Below are 20,588 nucleotides of genomic sequence, written 5' to 3'. Positions count from 1 at the left end.
GAACCTTGGATTTACCATTCAGGCACTCTTCCCACCTAGCCAACTCTACTTCAATGTTCGATGTCTATACTTATGATATATAAGTATGATTTATAACTTTAATTGTTTATATCCCTAAAATTATTGGCTATCTACGCCTAATATTTTGCACATAACATTAGAAACATGTATACTATATCGCCTTGCAAAGACCCGTTAAAATCGAAGTCGGACAATCGGGGTCCTTCCCTTGTTAGTTCTACCGCTGTTCTGCAAATGAAATTCAACGAATTTAAATAATTCAAATCTTTATAACTTAAGAGATAAAGAGAGCGAGAGAAGTGGTAATTTTGATTTTGAAATAACAGTGCGACTATACAGAGTGTCTTTTAAAATTGTTTCTTGGAACTAGCGATGGTTTTTACCATTTAAAAAACCAGTCGAATCAAAACTGTGTAAAAAAATATTTTATATTTAGATATTTGTAATCACATCCTCTCAAATTTTTACCACGAACACACACGTAACGTCCAGTGGTAATTTCGTTATTTTTTCCCCCCCAACGTCATCAGTCGATGTCTACCTACCTCCATTCTCATCGAGGCGCACAAACAGGAAAACATTGTTATCGTTTTGTTCGATTTCCGTTCGATCGAGCGAAAGATACTCCGACGCTAATGCTACAATAACGTTTAGCACTGGCGAATATCCCGTGTGAAATGCGAAAGCGGCGAATTTTTTTTTTTTTTATCTCGAAATCGTTTTTTTTATCACCAAATTCACCGATGAAGGCAAAAAATCGTCGTACTTTGTCAGCTCGGTTTCGTAAAGAAGGTCGTGCACGTTTCTCTTCTTTGTTTCGTCGAGAGTCGTTGTTTTCGTTATCAATAAAATTAAAAAAAAAATGAAAGTATGTCGCAAAACTTTTAAAATTTTATCGAAATTCGTATTGATCGTTAAGTAAAAAAAAGTAATAAATATTTCGAGCGTCCCGATCGGGGTCTGTCGATCGTATCTAGTCGTTTTTTTTTCTTTTCTTTTCTTTTTTTTTTTGTTATTGTCGTTCGTCGTGGAGGAAAACCACGGTGGATGGAAACGGTCGAGGTGAATTTTCGTGCGAAGACTGCCCGAGAGCGGATCGTGCAGACTTCGCGAGCAGACTGCCTCTATTATTAGACGAAAGGCATGTCTTCGGTTTGGTATCTCGGAGATACCATGCCGCCTTGCTCTTCCACGAAAATCACTCGATAGCCCCCGTGCTTCATTAGACAGTCTCTACTCAAATTCATTGAATGTTCAGCATCGGTAATTCGCGCTTGTTTAGCATGGAATTCACGTGGGCAGCCATCAATGGCGGACGGTGGACATTAAGAGCCCTGAATTAGAGTCTTCTGTCGTTTAAAGACCATTAGCATCAACGTCCTTTTACTTCAAGAGTAATTTTACTATCTCTTCGTGCAACAAGATACTATTAAAACATTCCGGAGACAAAAGATGTGCTCAGAATCTTTGTTAACGAAAGTTGTTTGCTTCGAACGATTCTTTCGCGGATGAAGAGACTTAAAAAAATTTTTTAAAACGAAGGTGACCCTAAAATCTCTCCACCAAAGTTTTCCTGTATCACTAAAAATAACAGAGACACTCAAGGTGAACCGAATTATTGCCCCACCCTGTAGACTGTCCCGAGATCCACGCAGAATATAATTGAGGAAGCATCGTGTTTTTTTTAGAATGAATAGATCTCTTAAAATTGTGTGTAACAATTAGGTGTTGGATGTGAAAAACATGTAGAAAATAAATTCTTTTTTTTCCAAGTGTCATTGATCAGTCTGTTAACCCTTTACGCTCCAGTGACACGTCTTATGATAATTACACTCAAATTTTAGCGTTCACAAATTCACTTCCTTACCTGCACATACTTTTTCAATGCATCTGTGACGAACCTCATTGTTTCTTTCGCGTGTGTAATATAATATTCCTTTTCTATTTTACAAAAAAAAGAAACCTTACTGAAAAATATAACAAAGTACTATTCCGTAATTATTTAGAAGGATACAACTGTTTTAATATCACTAAATTTTTGTACCATTTGGTTTTAACACGTTCACTGCCAGGTCAAAACCATATAATATTCTGCACAAGTAAAATTTTGATTTTATACCATTGTAAGCTACATAACCTAAAATTTGTTTCGAATTCTATTCAAATTTATTTCCCTTGACGTCTTAAATTGAGAATTAATTTTTCTAGTATCATAATGAGTAAATCCTGCCATTACCTAACCTCAAATTTGTTTCAGTACTTATCTTCGTAACCTTGTTAAAATTCACAAATTCCATTCAAATTTATTTGCCTTGACGTCTTAATTTGAGGATTAATTAATGGTAAATTCTGTCACCTATGTATGACGTGGCAGTCAAAGTGTTAATTACACACTGTACTTCCATAAATTTTCATGACAAAATCTGCAACACGTTTTGAGAAACAGGTATATACATTCAACCAAAACTGCAGGAACTGCGAATGAAACAGTGCGAAATCGTGTGGAGTGCAAAGGGTTAAATACAAATAAAAGTATACAGTTAGACAATTCGTAGACGCAAAATTAGTAATTAATTTATTCGTTGAAAACGTTGACAAACGATCGGCGATTGATTCGCCATTAAATTGCAATTAAGTAAATGCTTTTTGCAAACAGGTAGCTAGGATTCGTGCATGCGTTAAAGGCAGTAAAAAGTATTGTACAAGGATTTATAAGCGTTTGTAGAAGAAATTAAAAAGTGTCTTTGTATAGATGTTGCGCAACTATATAAAATCCAAGAATTTCAGTTCACTGTGGCACTCTTATATAGCTTCAACGCACAGCATGCATCAACACTACAAATCAGTGCAGAAACTATATGGCGCAAAAATTAATTCCTGACAGAAATCTTATAAGATGCAAATGAACAAAAATACATGTCGTTTTTCACTTACTTCGATAAAATTAAGCAAGTGACCAGAAAAAGGGAAACGTTGACAGAGAAAAAGATCGTGGGGGAAAAATTTGAAAATCTGTAAAAAACGTATTTAGTGTTCGACTGGAAGTTACTGTTACTTTGTGACGTGTACATGAAAAGTAATATAATTTGTAGTTGTAATTTTCGGTGAGTCGTGAAGATATTAAAAAATAGTGAACGGTACCCCAAAGCGATAGGTGTCATGCAGTGAATGTGATGATGGCGAAAAGCAGAAAGGGAGAAGTAGATGTTAGGTGAGTTCAGTAGAATCTCTGAAAGAAAGAGAAGCGTTTGATAATACCGTGATTCGGTTTCTTATTTAAGCGGAATGTGTTGCAAAGTTTCGTGTATCATCTCTACGTTTGTGAATCTTCGTTAAACACCTGATTTCACCGTAAATTAAATGCTTACAAAGAAAGACGAAAATTTGAATACAACAGCGCCCAATCTTGAGCCAAAAAAATAAATTGCAGTCAGCATGTGATCGTTCAGAAACGTAGAGATAGCCGAACAGAGTCGAAAAATCATGATGTCGACCTGATTGCTGGGATCACGCTCAGGATTATCCGTTATGTTGGTGCTGAAGTCCCTTCCCGCCTTCAAGTTCTCGCACTCTTGTAGCCTGCTCAGTTCAAACTCCAACTCAATGATCTTTTGTTCCTTCATCAGGTTGATGTTTTCCAATTTGCGCTGCTTCTCCATGAAACCTTGGATAACTTTTACCGCCTTCTCATGGTTGTATTCCAATTTCTTTAACTTGAGCTCCGTGGTCTCAACGTGCTTTTGCATATTGCACAATTTCAACACCAACTGCTTCCTTGTCTCTTCTTGGTGTTTCAACTCACTGTCCTTGTCTTCCAGTTCCTATTGTAAAACACATCACGGTTAATTTGTATAAATTGATAATGGTTACCGGACATTTATACTTACAATTTCTAGTTCATTATCTGTTCGTAAGGAACGAGTTAAGATATCGTTGGGAATGAATATATGAGAGCGATTCTTAGAAAGGAAGGAGTTCAAGAACTTGTACGAACCTTGATCAAATCTCTTACGTCTCTGATCTCTTCGCCAAGTGCTTGCAACGGAATCTTTACTCTCGTTGACCTTTCTCTGTTCGGTTCCCAATCGAGACAAGTGTTTCCTCTCTTTGTTGTCCCTTGAGCGCAGGTTGCCTTCTGTTCCATTCTCGACTGCAACGGATCTTCAATTGGACTCATCGCCGACGGGCTGCTAGGTGGTGATCGTTTGGCATAACCGTTTTCGAACTGTAATAAAAATCAATTGAAGTCAATTTGTAAGAAAAATCAATAAACGTGGAGCAATTGCTTCTAAATATCATTTACTCGATTCTACACATCATACTGTATCAAGTTCGTCATATTTCATATTATTGTTCTAACTTTCCAGCTAAACATCTTACTTCTAACTATGGAAATTATCAGATTTCATGCCAATAATATTATTTATACTTATGGTATCAGTATCCTGTACCCAGGGCACAAAACTTATAAAGAAAATTATTCTATTTAATAAAGTATTTTTGAATGCAATAATTTGGTTAAAAATAGTTAAAATGGTTGCAACTTGAGAACACAATTAAAACGTTTATATGAATTTCTTTGTTGCATATACCAAATTTATTTCTAAAAATAATGGTCGCGTTTGAAACATCTTTCTGTGTACAATTGTTAACAGAATTGGAAGTATCACCTGAGAGAGCAAAGCACGATGTTTGTTGTTTAGGTCCGTGAGGGCATCGTCCCTGGTTTTTATAGACGCCCTCAACTGATCGACTTGTTTCTTTCTTTTCTCAGAAACCACGTTCAGCTCCTCGTACGCCCGACACTTCTCCTCCAGCTGGACATTTTTCTCCTTAATGACTCTTTCTTTCTCGAGCAGCTCGTTCCTGCACTGCTGAACGACGGTGTCCCTTTTCAGCAGCTGTTCCTCCAATTCCTTGACTTTTTCTCGCAGCCCCTCCATGTCTTGCAACCTCTCCGCGGCCGAATTCTCTCTTAAACGTGTCTCAGCCTCTAAACGTTCTCTGAACTCGTCCCTCTCGCTCTCGAGTTCTTGCGCCCAGACGCGTTCCTCTTCCAAGCTACCCGTCACCTGCTTCACCTGCGTTTTTATGTAAACAATTAGGTTACAGATTGAAGGAATGAATCTTTCAATCTACAATCTTTTATATACTTTAGAAATCTATGGGAAATTATTCGGTATTAGGTTATGGAACTTTTACATTTCTGGCTAGTGCTTTTGGAATCAAGTATTTTGCACAAATTAAGGAACAGTACAATTCATTGAAAAAACACTGCAATTCATTGTAAATTAGACATGATTGCATTAATCTTTTAAAATGATGACTTGTGAACATCACAAAATGAATCTTTCAATCTGCAATCTTGTATATAGTTATAGAAATCTATGGGAAATTATTCAGTATGAGGTTATGGAACTTTTATATTTCTGGCTAGTACTTTTAGGATCAAGTATTTTGCAGAATTTAATGAACAGTACAATTCATTGAAAAAACACTGCAATTCATTGTAAATTAGACATGATTGCATTAATCTTTTAAAATGATGACTTGTGAACATCACAAAATGAATCTTTCAATCTGCAATCTTGTATATAGTTATAGAAATCTATGGGAAATTATTCAGTATGAGGTTATGGAACTTTTACATTTCTGGCTAGTACTTTTAGGATCAAGTATTTTGCAGAATTTAATGAACAGTACAATTATTGAAAGAACACTGTAATTCATTGTAAATTAGACATGATTGCATTAATCTTTTAAAATGATGACTTGTAAACATCACAAAATGGATCTTTCAATCTGCAATCTTGTATATACTTTAGAAATCTATGGGAAATTATTCAGCATGAGGTTATGGAACTTTTACATTTCTGGCTAGTACTTTTAGGATCAAGTATTTTGCAGAATTTAATGAACAGTACAATTCATTGTAAATTAGACATGATTGCATTAATCTTTTAAAATGATGACTTGTAAACATCACAAAATGGATCTTTCAATCTGCAATCTTGTATATACTTTAGAAATCTATGGGAAATTATTCAGCATGAGGTTATGGAACTTTTACATTTCTGGCTAGTACTTTTAGGATCAAGTATTTTGCAGAATTTAATGAACAGTACAATTCATTGTAAATTAGACATGATTGCATTAATCTTTTAAAATGATGACTTGTAAACATCACAAAATGGATCTTTCAATCTGCAATCTTGTATATACTTTAGAAATCTATGGGAAATTATTCAGCATGAGGTTATGGAACTTTTACATTTCTGGCTAGTACTTTTAGGATCAAGTATTTTGCAGAATTTAATGAACAGTACAATTATTGAAAGAACACTGTAATTCATTGTAAATTAGACATGATTGCATTAATCTTTTAAAATGATGACTTGTAAACATCACAAAATGGATCTTTCAATCTGCAATCTTGTATATACTTTAGAAATCTATGGGAAATTATTCAGCATGAGGTTATGGAACTTTTACATTTCTGGCTAGTACTTTTAGGATCAAGTATTTTGCAGAATTTAATGAACAGTACAATTATTGAAAGAACACTGTAATTCATTGTAAATTAGACATGATTGCATTAATCTTTTAAAATGATGACTTGTAAACATTAAATAATACATTTCAGGATATTACAGTTACTATTTGTGTATATAAAAATAAATTATTACAAATCTTAGGCACGATTTGGGTTGATATTTATTTTTGAGAATTGATATGCTAGTCTACCAAGTAAAAAGAGCGTGTTAACCCCTGTCCATAGGGGTGGTCCCAGTAAGAGGGCGACATATGATACATACAGAGTCAGTCCCAAAATAGTAACACTGCACAGGGTGTCTATAAATATGTACCATTTGAAATAATTACTGAACGATAGGAGTTATGAGAAAAAACATACTGTTTCTTTTATCACTTTTTATACAGGAAATTATTGGAAATTCTTGCTTCGTGCTGTTCAATTCTAAATAAAAAAAGGATGTAGAAAACTACTAATAATTTGCCTATTAATATGACAAAATGTTAACAGCGCGACCTCACCCACAACTAGAAACATACTGATTAATTTATTTCCCCCGTTTTTTTTTTTTTTTATAACGATAATACGCTTATCAAGTATGAGTCTTTTCTCGCGGTTGCTGGAGGAAGTGAACAAAGATAGTGTTGAAATTGTGTAAATGCAAATATGTATTCGCGAAGAGGAAAATAAGTAGGACAGTCTGCGAAATGCTTATCGAGTTTTGCGTTGATAAACAGTTCTAGTATGCTAGAACATTTTCAGTCTTAATTTCTTTCCAAATATTTACAAACATATGTAAAAATTTATAGATATTCTACATTAAATAGTATAACTAGCTATTATTTATTTCCACTGTAATTGTTCATTTCCACTTAATCTTGCAATTCTCTATCTTGGAACCCAAGTGAGACATTTTACGATTGACAAATAATAAATTTATGGTTTATTACAGTGTTATGGTTGTGAAATTAAATTATCACCGACGATATCCACTATCTTTCCTTTCGCGATCAAAGCGAGCCGAACCAAACACAAAGGGTCAATGAACATGCTTTGTATGAACCATCTATGCTCGCAATATGCATTATCGCCTTAACGTTCAGATAGTTTTCAGATTTACAATGTTTTTGGTGTCTTGTAGATGTCGTAACATATCTCATGCATTTCTATTGTGTATTTTATGGAAATGTAGATTCAGGTATAGGCTGCAACTTTAAAGAGGTAGTAATTTCAATTAACAAATTCTAAACAAGAAATTTTCTTAAGAAATACTTTGGGATATAGCATTTTAAGGTTTTATGGTCCATGTCTTCCTACTCTTTCCTTTCATCCGCCATTTTAGTATGTGTATTTTATGCAGACCTAGATCATTTAGGTATAGACAGTAGCTTTCAAGGGGTGGCGATTTTAATTAAACAATTTTAAACAAGAAATGAGAAATTTTTTTAACAAATTTATTATTTTTAAATCCGCCATTTTAGTATGTGTATTTTATACAGACGTAGATCGTTTAGGTATAGACAGTAGCTTTCAAGGGGTGGCGATTTTAATTAAACAATTTTAAACAAGAAATGAGAAATTTTTTTAACAAATTTATTTTTAAATCCGCCATTTTAGTATGTATATTCTATGCAGACGTAAATCGTATAGTTTTCAAGGGCTATCGATTTTAATTATACAATTTTATAAAGAAATAAGAAATTTTCGCAAATAATACTTTTGGATCTAACATTTTACGTTTTTATAATCCTCCTTATCTTTTTTCCTTCATCCGCCATTTTACCATCGTGAATGACCATAGGTTTCCACATTATTATTTCTTATTTAATATAACAATAATCGTAGCTAACATTTCCATAAATTGACTACTTACTTTTATTAAATAATAACAACTTCTTCAACCGGGAATTTAAAAATATAGTTACCAATAGGATTGCAGTAAAATTACTGAAATTCTCAAATTTTAAGCCAATTATAGTACCCTTTCCCATTGTCCTATGGACTTCCCCATTTGCAGGAATTATTTTTTAATTAAGCATAAAAATTTCGATATTAAAAAATAAGGTCCAGCCAGGTAAACACATAAAGAGCAAGCAAACAAAATTTTAGTATTCCTTTTGTCCTCTTACCTCCGCCTCCAGGGATGCAACAAGTTCTTCCATTTGGCGCAACTTTTCCTCGTTCTCCAGTGCGTTTTCTGGCGTGATGCCGAAGGCTTCCTTATAGTAGATGGATGCATCTGGTACCTTTTCCTGGTATTCTGCTAATTCTGTCGCAAACAGAGAGCAACACAACGTTTCATTGCACCGAGAATAAATCAGGAGCATTACGAAAAGCAACGGGGATAAATCAAAGGAGGAATTTAGTGACGACTTTAGTTACGATCCACGGTTATCAGACTGTCGGTAACACCCTGTAACGTTCTTACGAGCCTCTGTGGAATGTCTCGTTCCTCTTTACATCGTCTATTCGTTAATTCGTTTAAAATTTATTCTCGATTTTGTTCTTTCGACGCTTTTTAAACCTAATACTGGTCCTTTTGTTGCTGACCTTGCTCAAGCTTTCTGATCTTCTCCCGTTCATTTTCTAGCGACTGTTGGTAGTGCGTTTGGTCCCGCAAGGACACTGCTTTTTGCTCTTCGATCATCTCGAACGCCTTAGCTGCTTGCCTAAGATATTCCTGCTTCTCGACCAATTCTTTCTTCAGTGTTTCGATTTCAACCTAATGGCAGACATAAAAAGAACTAATTGCAGCGACGATGAGGGAAACAATGAAAACAATCTAGACTCGTGTATCCGTGATTCCGTAAAGCTAGAGACTTCTACGAGTACAAGATTGCATACTGTACTTAGATATTATTGTATACAGGGTGTCCAAAATGTTTAGGACCAAACTTATACTACGTGTCAGTGAGGTCAAATAAATGGAAAAAGTTCGAATAAACTTATGTCTAAAAATGATTTATTGATAAGACATGGCAGGAATTTTCAAATATCTTTTCAATACAGCATTTTTGGACCAAAGTTTATATGAATATTTTTTATGTATTTGACACGAGTAATACATAGTGTAAGTTTGGTCCCATCCTTTTTGTACACCCTGTATATCAATTTTACGTATCTTGAACTTGTCATAAAGAAAAGTTTGAAAAATTAGGGAACCTTCAGTTCGATGTTCTTTTTTATGGCATTCTTGTCCGCCGGTGTGATGCCCATTCGTTCCTCGAGAAAATAAATTCGCAGTTTTAAGTTGAAGTTCTCCTTTTTTAGAGTCTCCAACTCATCCTCGTAAACTTTCATCGTTCTGCCGACTCCCGCCCCCTCCCTGGTTCCGATCACCCCCATCGGGGAGAGTTTTTCAGGCGTTCTTGCATTCGTACCTGAAACACCAAAATGAATATTCTTATTAAGAGAAAATTAAGATTAAGAAACTAAAAACTTGCAAATTCTTGTATTTTTCTCAACAAAAGTTGAAGATAAATACAGAAATTATAAGTGGACTACTTTATGCAAATTCATATTTTTATTAAAAGAATTAATGATGAAATGGGAACTCTGTAGAGGGTTGTCTGAACCCCTAAATTTAATAATTTGTATCTTAGTTTAACTATTTCTTACATTTTTGCATGTTAAGTGCATTTTATAAAATTTATTATTTATTTTACAAATTGTATTCTCAATTTTGAGGTTAGTTTAACTATTTCTTACATTGTTGAATGTTAAGTGGATTCTATAAAATTTATTATTTATTTTAGAAATTGTTATTCTCAATTTTGGGTTTAGTTTAACTATTTCTTACATTTTAGCATGTTAAGTACATTTTATAAAATTTATTATTTATTTTACAAATTGTATTCTCAATTTTGAGGTTAGATTAACTATTTCTTACATTTTTACATGTTAAGTGGATTCTATAAAATTTATTATTTATTTTAGAAATTGTATTCTCAATTTTGAGGTTGGTTTAACTATTTCTTACATTTTTACATGTTAAGTGGATTCTATAAAATTTATTCTTTATTTTAGAAATTCTATTCTCAATTTTGAGGTTAGTTTAACTATTTTTTACATTTTTGCATGTTAAGTGGATTCTATAAAATTTATTCTTTATTTTAGAAATTCTATTCTCAATTTAGAGGTCAGTTTAACTATTTCTTACATTTTTACATGTTAAGTGGATTCTATAAAATTTATTATTTATTTTAGAAATTGTATTCTCAATTTTGAGGTTAGTTTAACTATTTTTTACATTTTTGCATGTTAAGTGGATTCTATAAAATTTATTACTTATTTTAGAAATTGTATTCTCAATTTTGAGGTTAGTTTAACTATTTCTTACATTGTTGAATGTTAAGTGGATTCTATAAAATTTATTATTTATTTTAGAAATTGTATTCTCAATTTTGAGGTTATTACATTTCAATGAATTAAATTGACAACAACCTTTTTGCATAGAATTTAATATTGATTTATATTAATTGAAGAATACTGAATAATCTTAGATGCAATTATAATAAAATCAATATGTCACTGATGGGTAGATCTTTATGCAAATTCATGTGTTTATTAATAGAATTAATGAAATTGGAGCTTTGTAGTGGGTTGTCTTATCCTCAAATATAATAATTCGTATCTTACTTTAACTATTTCTTACATTTATTTAAGAAATTGTATTCTAAATTTTGAGGTTATTACATTTTAATGAATGAAATTGAAAACAATCTCTTTGAATAGAATTTAAAATTGATTTAAATTAAGTAATGAATATTAAATAATCTTAGATGCAATTACAATAATAAAATTCATACTTTTGTTAATAAATTAACAAAGATTAAATTCTGAGGTTATTACATATTAATGAATTAAATTAAAAGCAATTGTTTTGAATAAAATTTAAAATTGATTTAAATTAATCAATCTTAGATGCAATTACAATAATAAAATTCATATTTTTCTTAATAAATTAACAAAGATTAAATTCTGAGGTTATTACATATTAATGAATTAAATTAAAAGCATTTGTTTTGAATAAAATTTAAAATTGATTTAAATTAATCAATCTTAGATGCAATTACAATAATAAAATGCATATTTTTGTTAATAAATTAACAAAGATTAAATTCTGAGGTTATTACATATTAATGAATTTAATTAGAAGCAAATTTTTTGAATAGAATTTAAAATTTGTTTTAAATTAAATAATCTTTGATGCAATTACAATAATAAAATTCATATTTTTGTTAATAAATTAACAAAGATTAAATTTTGAGGTTATTACATATTGATGAATTAAATTAGAAGCAATTCTTTGAATAAAATTTAAAATTGATTTAAATTAAACAATCTTACATGCAATTGCAATAATAAAATTCATATTTTTGATAATATAAGTAATGGAATTGGATGTTTCTAGAGGGTTGCCTTCATCCCCCAAATATAATAATTCGTAACTATTTATCTTAATTTAACTATTTCCTATATTTTTGCATATTAAGTGCATTCTATAGTTTATTTGAGAACAAAAATTTCTCATAAATTCATAAACATCCACAATCTAATTATAAACAATTATAGTTTACGTATCTTATTAAATTATATGCATATTTAATTCTATAGTTTTTTTTCTGTATCAATGATTTCACCAATATTCTGAAGTTGCCGATATTATAACAAATACCCGAGACATTTAAAATAATGTCTACGTAAAACTAAAAAGTTATTTGCTCGTTCCAATTAAATTATTTTTCACATATGTTCTTACTTCCCATAATTAGGACAGATGGCGTTAACCTAATACCGTGCAGTATTTCATCAGTACAACAGAGCTTCCTTTAAGTCATCTCTAAATCAGAGAATTTTTACGAGTTCCGAATATTCTGCCGCCTGAAATTTTTCTCGTTGCCTCAATCTTCAATGAATCGATCCGATCGCAGAAACAAGAACCACGATTAACCAACTGTGCCCGTAACATTTACGTGTTGAGACATGAAAACCCAAATTTTGCGCGATCACGTTTACCGCTGTGACAGTTCGAGGCTCCCTAACCCGTACTCTGTCGAGTTGCCAAAAAATCGTGGATAAAAGACGAGCGTGTTCGAGATCGAGGTGGATTACGAATTTTCAGAGCCTCGGTTCGATCTGTTTAAGATCGAAAATTTTATTCAAACTTTTCGCCTCTGATCGTAGAACAAGACGAAGTAAATTTATTCAGAAAGATGTTTATTTGAATAGATGGGGAAAAAACCGATTAAACCTACGATCTAATCTAATCAAATAACATTGTCAAATACGTTTCAAAGCGGCCACATATTGCACTACTCAAAACAGTTGGATGATCGTCTAATCAAACGTCTTCGTGGCTCTGTTAAGTCTCCAATGCTCCGAAAGCTGCTTGTATGTTCTAGTCATCCGCTAGAACGTATTACTGCATCAAGTACACGCTATTCGTTCTGCTTCTAACGTTTGGCGTATGCTCTAGGATCATACAGAGCCAGGATACTTCCAACGACACGTTTATTTACAAGAGGTCTAACGAAGAACATCGTCCAATCGACGATCTATGATTTTTATAAAACTTTGTAACGTAACATCGACAATCGCAGTCCAAACCCCTCAAATTATCCACGAAAACTTTAAGATTCAAAAATTCTATTCGGATCAATTTTCTTTAACACCCAATCTTGAGGATTAATTTGTTTGGCTCCTCGGTGAGAAATCATGTCACCCAGTGTGTTAAGTATCCAAGTAGATACCTACTTTTGTTAAATTAATAAATCAGTATGAAAATTGTTGGGTTAAGGTAATGAAACTGAATGATTTAAGCACACAAAGTAAACTTATTTATTAAGGGGCCATTCTACCTTGTAGGCATGAAAAATACGTGTTTCTTTGTGATTTTTTTTTGCGGGTTATTAAAGAGCGATTAATTCCGGATTTTGTAGATACATTTATTATATATTTAGCTATATTTACGAATTTTTGCAACGCATAATGTCTATTGATTACGCTGTTTTTGTTGATCATCAAACAACAGTTTTTACGAACGGCACCCGACTGCGTACGTGATATCTTGCGAACAAGTTATTCGAAATCCTAAAACCAACGATATTCTTAATATAGATGAGTGTGGTTATAGCATGAACTAGGATCTTTTCAAAAAAACAAAAAATGGCAAAATGACAGCTATTTTACGAAAAAATACTGAATATTTTCATATATTTGGTTGCTTTTTTGTTAATAAAAGAAAAAGTATTGCATATATCGCAATTATCCTAGTTCATGCTATAGGGAGACCAGTTCTGAAGATACTGTATAAATTTGATGTTGATATCTTGAATAGTTTTTTAGTTATCACGCACGCAGTGCCGAAAAATGTAGTTTCGAGAAAAACAGCTTTAAAGTTTCACGTCCAGTTGTTATACCTGCGCGCGGTACATTTCAACAGGCTATAACTTCGTTAGTTTTCAGAATTTCAATTTAATATTTGGTAGACATATTTTCGAGACTACATACTAAAGGAAAATGCAAAAAAAAAATATCGATTTTTTTAATCCCACAAGGTAGAAAGGCCCCTTAAACTTGAAAGAGGCATAACGAAACCATGTGATCGCACAATAAACGATACGTACTATGTACATAGTACCACAGACGAGGTATATGAATATTCTGGGGTCCCGGGACCCCATTACCATTTTCGTGTCACTCGCAACGTTATCAACAGATTCAGAAATTAACACAAGAGGAAGTGAGACAGAAAATAAAATTGCATAAATTTTATTATTTTTTAACGGAATTAAAGCTGTAGGGTCTATCATTGGACATTAATCGATTAATTTCATTGGAGAAATCAATCGATTAAGAGTATTTAAAAATTTCAAGATTAACTGCTAATATCCTTTCGCGCGTTTATTGTAAGTGAAAATGTCGACTTTGGTCATTTATTAGTGCCATCACTCGAATTTTCAAATATTTTCAAAATTATTAATGCTGTATTTGATCACTTTTATCCGGCCTTGCGCAGCGAAACATTCATTTTGGATAAACTATTTCGGATTATATCTGATGCTGTACATAAAAAATATCCGAAGTGGTTTATAGAAACTGAATGTGCTATACAGTCTTTTTCATAAGAGCGTTGGAGCTATATCTAAACAAGTCCAGTGAAAACTCGATAAATGTCGCTACTCCGGGGTCCGGTCAGCAACACTTACGGAATAGGAGAATCGTCTTTCGAATTTGATTGTAGTTTGCCGACGCTTCGAACGTAGAAAGAGTCAGTAGCTAAAGAAGAAAGAGGGACTGAAACTCGGATTTATCGCCCCAGTTTAAATATCCGCGTCAGTGTGACCACATTACTGCACAGAAGAAAGTTTTTTATTTTTTACTTTTTGTTAATAAAAATTTCACTATCATGTTGGGGAGATTTCTCTGATTAAAATGAGGCTAAACACGATATAAATCGGTCAATATTTGGTAGCATAATATTGAATTAAATATTGTACTTGCGAGTCTTTCTCTCTTTATTTATCCTTCTTGTGCTGCCCTTTTCTATGTTCGGAAATATCAAAGAACGACGCATCGAGGTGCTGGCTACATTTATCGAACGGGAGGTAGCTATTTTCAAACGGAACGGTTCCACCGTTTCGTAAGTGATCAAAAACTGCAACACTTATGAAATAGGGGGTTTCGTTAGCTACCACTGTTCGATAAATGTACCAATCCACTGACCTTGCGAAGATACGAGTACACAATATTTAATTCAATATTATGGTAACAAATATTGGCCGATTTATATCGTGTTTAGTCTCATTTTAATTAGAAAAATCTTCCCCACATGATAGTAAAATTTTTATTAAAAAAAAGTAAAAAATAAAAAACTTTCTTCTTGTACAGTAGTGTGGTCACACTGACAGGGACATTTAAACTAAGTGACGAAGGCAATAAAGATTTTTAAAGAAAGCCGCTACGTCTCCGGTTACACTTCACCTCACTGGTTCAAGGGGGATCCCCCTAGTGGTGGGGATAAAAATGTATCATTTATGGAACAGCTCTTGAGGACATTTATCGAGTTTTCACTGTAAATATTTTGTAAAAATTCAAAGAGGGCATCAAAGTTTATTTATAATACTACGTCGCAAATACCTAATATTGTGTGAAATCTCCTTTATTTTGTAGTATAGCCTCACAGCGTTTTTGCATACTTTTGACGAGGTTTTCAGCGTATTCCATTGGTAATGATCTCCATAAAATTCTTATTCGGCGGCATAATTGTTTCAGGGTGTATACTTGTTTTCCCTGAAGCCTTATCTTAAGAATTGCCCATACATTTTCAATGGGATTCGCGTCCGGTGACTGTGAGGGCCAGCTTAAAACATTGATACCGTTTTCTTTTTTCCACTCGGTGCAAAGACGGCTGCGGTGTTTCGGATCATTGTCCTCTTGTAACACCCACGAAGCATTATTGTCACCAAACCACACTCTAGCTGATTTCAACAAGCATTTTTCATAAATTTTTACCATTCTTTCAGCATTCAAATTTTCGGTGAAGAGAAACAAATTTCCAAAACCAAGGGAACAAAAGCATCCCCAAACATGGACCTTAACTGGATGTTTAACAGTTCGTTGTAGCATCGGATTATGATTGCTGGTCCAGGCTTTCTTTTTAGGTACCCACGCCCAAAACGAGGATTCGTCAGAAAAGATTACATTGTCCCAGTTGCCATCAATATTTTTCTGGGCCCAAGCGTATCGCATACTGACGTGTTTCGCGGAGAGCAAGGGCTTTCGCAGCGTGCTTCTATATTTTACGTTGGAATCTTCTAATCGCCTTTTTAGTGTTGAAACGGCAAGCTTGTTTCCTTTTTTTTCAAGCTGTTTTTGAGCTTGTCGTAATGACAGCGACGGATTTTTTTCGAACAGTCTTAGAATCACTTTATCCTGTCGCTCTGTTGTTCCACGTTTCTTCCCTCTTCCTTCAAAGTCATCAACGTTTTTCACTAATTTATAACGATTCACCCACTTTCTAACAAACTCTGTCGATTTCCTCATATAACGAGCCGTCGCAGAAAAGCTTAATTTTGGACCTTTCGGATGCGTACAAAGAAATACAGCTTCGTATCGCCTAGCGTACGCCGCACTCATTTTTAAGCATTCGATCGCTCGGGCTGACAAACGAATACTGCTTGAGTATGGGACGCGAGTCGAGTAACGCGATACTCTTTATAAACATCTGAAGTAGATCTGATAAATGTTACCGCTCTTCTAGCTCCGTCATTCGAAAAATCGCTCCAACGCTCTTATAAAGCAGACTGTACATCGAAAAGATTTAGTTTATTTCACAATGATCACGAAGATACATAAACATACAGTGTGGTTAGGTCAAGAACTGAGATTCTCTGTTAATAGAAATTCTTGTATTTCCAGGCTGCGTACTTTGCAAAATTTGTAAACGTGCTTCTTTTATATACATGTATTCTATTATTTAATGTATACATATAATATATTTGGACATATTTTGAATACATTCAAGGTTTCGTGTTTTGCAAGGGAATTTGTGGGATGTCATGTATAATAGTAGAATCACATTATAATTTGTATAGCCTATTGGCATGGTTCCTATTTTCAGAAACGTTGAGTGTATTCCGGGATTGTAAAGTCCTTTCTTCACGCCTTCACGTGGCCAATCCTGTTAACATTACTACACATACAATAATATTAATATAATATAATATTAATATAATATTAATATTATTGTATACATACATAGTAGTAATGGAACTAAGATGAAAGAAAGGCACTTATAATTATAATGGTAATTTCTCATGGATTCTATTTTTTAGGCCTTCATATATGAGCGAGTCAGTCGGAGAAATCATTCACCGAAGAAGAAAATTTATGCGATGCATCTGGGAAATTACAAAACTTACGTTCTACATTATTGATCTCGTTTAGAAATCTTGTGTATAGTATACTGTAATTTGTATATTTTTTGTTATAGTTATATTCTATAAGTTGCTCGTCTGTATGCACGCGCTTCCTTTTTTTACATGTATGACTTTTGAACCCATTTATAAATAAATAAATAAATAAATAAATAAATAAATTGTTGGTTTTTCTCTTCTAAAAGAGAAAGTTTTCTTTACGTAACAAAAACCATCGACGCGTATGTTGCGTTTAGAGATACGAGTCAAGAGGGTGCAGCTGTGTCCCTTCCTTGACTTGTTTAGACAAAGTATAGGACCGATTGGGTCTGAGGGTACGGGACGAATTCTTCGTCACTGACCTTTCTCATTCTGTATGTTTCTTTCAATGCATAAAGACGTGCCTTACAAGTGTTTCAAATAAAGCTTAGTAAAAGTTATATCGTTTAAATTATTTTATTTATTCCACCACCTATTTCCAATATAAATTTTAATTTGTTGGTTATTACCTAATCATTTTTTATAATTAAAATTTTATTACTTTAGATTTTTAAATTTCTTACAAATAACGTGTATCAAACCTTGAAATGAGAACACAAAACTTAAATGTAAAATTACATTTAAATTCATTTGGTTGTTTAGACTCAATCGTATTAATAGTATAAATATATGAACGCACGTCCATAAGCGTAGTAAAAAAATGTCTTTTTTAATAGTTAACCCTTTGCACTCGGCACCTTTTCGGACGTTAGCTATCAGCAACTCGACGCCACTTTCTCGCGAAAACGTACACCCTTGAGTCGTGATATTATATGGTACAACTTTGGAACCAAGTAAGGCATTGTGTTGAAATTTGGTTTATATGTATTTGTGTACATTGAAGAACACATATTTACAATACAAAATAAAAATTTATTTCTTATAATTTTCTATGGTATGGTAAATTCTGAAACAATTCCCAATATGCATAGCAGGTTGATTTATACATGTTTCACAATAAAATGTTGTTTGACGTCTTTCTCCTGGTGTTTTCCTGCCGGAACAAATAATGCAGCCCCGTTTTCTTTGGCCTACATTTGGAATATGTAGCTTATTATTCATTCTATTGTCCGACAAAGAACGTTCGTTTATTTAGATTACAACGAAGATAGCAATAGGAATGGTTCGACTTTGACTGCAGTTTCGATTTTACGTTTATAGTTTTTTACGTTTACGTTTTATGTTCTTTATGTTAAATAGTTTTAGTAAACATTAAATAATATAGTTTATATAGTTACGTTTATTGTCCACGTGTTTGAATCCGACCATACGCCTCTGACTATCCTCGACAATCCTTCCACTTTCAACGTAAAAACGGCTGATATATTTCTCATTTTAATAGAATATTTCCCATTTTAATAGAAAAGTACAGGAAAACATGTGTTTCTTACAAAATTGCGCTGAAATAAGTTCATTCTCCTTAATCACTAATAAACTTTCATGTCCCCTCAGAGGGGACAACTGAGTGCAAAGGGTTAAAATATGATCATAAAATATTATCGTTTTAAAACGTGTATTTCCGTAAAAACAAATTTTTGTAATTTTTTCTTCATTATGGTATATTGCTTATACATTGTATACGCCTACACAGGTCGGAAAGTCAAAAATGCCTGGGCAGTCGAGAATCTCGGCTCGAGAATATGCGAGAACGAATTTCAGCTGTGTTGAGAGCAAGAAGGATAAACTCACATTCGCCGCCTTTCTCGAATCCACGAAGCTATATGAAACGCCAGAACTCATATACAAGGTGGTTGGCATTAGTGTGTGTAAGTGGTGGGGCAGTTCCCTTTGGGCAGGGGTCTGCCGTCTGATAATACTGCACTGTCTTTTTCAATCCCTCCCATAATCAACTCACATGTATTTACGCACACACTAGAGCTGGTTGCCCATCAATACTAATTCAGTGCCTAGTTTTTCAACTAACCGCCATCCATGAGAAGAGGCCGCTAAAATCACCTCCGAATTTTCAGGTCGGTATGGCAGTCAGATTCGGCCGCGAAAGTCCATAAGGTGAAAGGTCTATTCATATATCTCGTCTGTGATAGTACCAAAGACTCTCTGTTCTTTTTGGGGTATGCTCAGCGCCATCTCCCGAGTATGCAGGGAATAACACGCGCTCGATTCAAAAGCTGGAAATCGCGATTGAAATTCCAACATAAATGAATTAAGTTACAAAGAAATTTACGAATGAAACGTACACGTAAGTTCACGTATAAATCTAAAATCAGTATTCGTTGTTCGCGAATAAAGGTTAACTCTAGAGTTTAACTCCGACTGTTTGAATTTCCTGCCGTTAAAGCCGCCGCTGTAGAATGCAAAGTAAATCGTAATGCAAACACGACTTTGCAGACGCGACACTAAAGATAAATTCGTCCAGATTACATCCCTTTTAAGGGCAGGATCCTCCCGAGGCACGCTTGGCGCGTGACTAACGAACGTTTTAGCGCCGGTCGGTCGCGAACATGCCGCTCGGCGGCGTGGCGATCGTTTTTCTCCAGGTGCGCTTGTTGCAATAATTGACCGTTGAATCGATCCTATTCTCGAATTCATCCGAGCTACGTGACACTGATGCCAATTTCGCGATGCAGAGCAGCCCTGCGGCCCGTGTCCCGCTCCGTTTAAATCTTTTTGGCGCGTCACCAAGCGCCATGAAACCTTTCAGTCCGCGCGCTTGCGCCGTTCGACGCGCCATTTTTTTTACCGCCCTCCATGCTTTCCCTTTGCCGTTTCTCCTATATCGTTATTTCGGTTTCCCGACGTGTCGTTCTCTTTATTCTAGTCGGCGATTCCGGAGTCAAAAGGTGAAATGCATTATTTGCCGCGAGATTTACGACCCGCGGAATGTATACCGAACGTGCGAGATGCCATCGAACAACCAAAATGGCGTCAATCACTCTTACGAAACGTGATTTACGATTGAGAAAATTGGACCACGTTGGCGTTACTAAGCGAAAGTAAGCATTACTTTTCTGGTTATTAGAGGTTTTGCACCCTGGAAATTCAAGGTTTTGCGAATCAAGTTTTTCTGCACTGTTGTTTTCCTAAGCTTTGTGTGATAGAAATGAAATTATTTAATT

At 34.0% G+C, this 20,588-nt stretch overlaps 1 protein-coding gene and 1 long non-coding RNA gene across 7 annotated transcripts in view; one reads left to right on the top strand and one right to left on the bottom strand.

The window, feature by feature from the left end:
* LOC122397266 (centrosomin) overlaps nt 1-20,588 on the bottom strand; it is a 53,430-nt gene that overhangs the window by 6,924 nt on the left and 25,918 nt on the right. For 5 of the 6 annotated variants that reach the window (XM_043396332.1, XM_043396335.1, XM_043396330.1 and 2 more), the window contains 6 exons: nt 9,716-9,933; nt 9,104-9,275; nt 8,683-8,822; nt 4,692-5,102; nt 4,016-4,246; nt 3,516-3,842 (listed from right to left, as the gene is read on the bottom strand). In XM_043396332.1, coding sequence (XP_043252267.1) covers nt 3,516-3,842; nt 4,016-4,246; nt 4,692-5,102; nt 8,683-8,822; nt 9,104-9,275; nt 9,716-9,933 — 1,499 coding nt within the window. The remainder of the gene's footprint in view (nt 1-3,515; nt 3,843-4,015; nt 4,247-4,691; nt 5,103-8,682; nt 8,823-9,103; nt 9,276-9,715; nt 9,934-20,588) is intronic. The other variant, XM_043396331.1, reaches the window with a different exon arrangement.
* The window catches only part of LOC122397302, a 51,814-nt gene that overhangs the window by 9,630 nt on the left and 21,596 nt on the right, over nt 1-20,588 (top strand). The gene's annotated exons all lie outside the window — the stretch shown is intronic.

The sequence above is a fragment of the Colletes gigas genome, unplaced genomic scaffold (assembly GCF_013123115.1).
Source record: "Colletes gigas isolate AHSC1104 unplaced genomic scaffold, ASM1312311v1 Colletes_gigas_Sc00009, whole genome shotgun sequence".
NCBI classification, from domain to species: Eukaryota; Metazoa; Arthropoda; class Insecta; order Hymenoptera; family Colletidae; genus Colletes; species Colletes gigas.
Note: the sequence above shows the minus strand (reverse complement) of the source record. Positions and strands in the feature narration are given on the sequence as shown.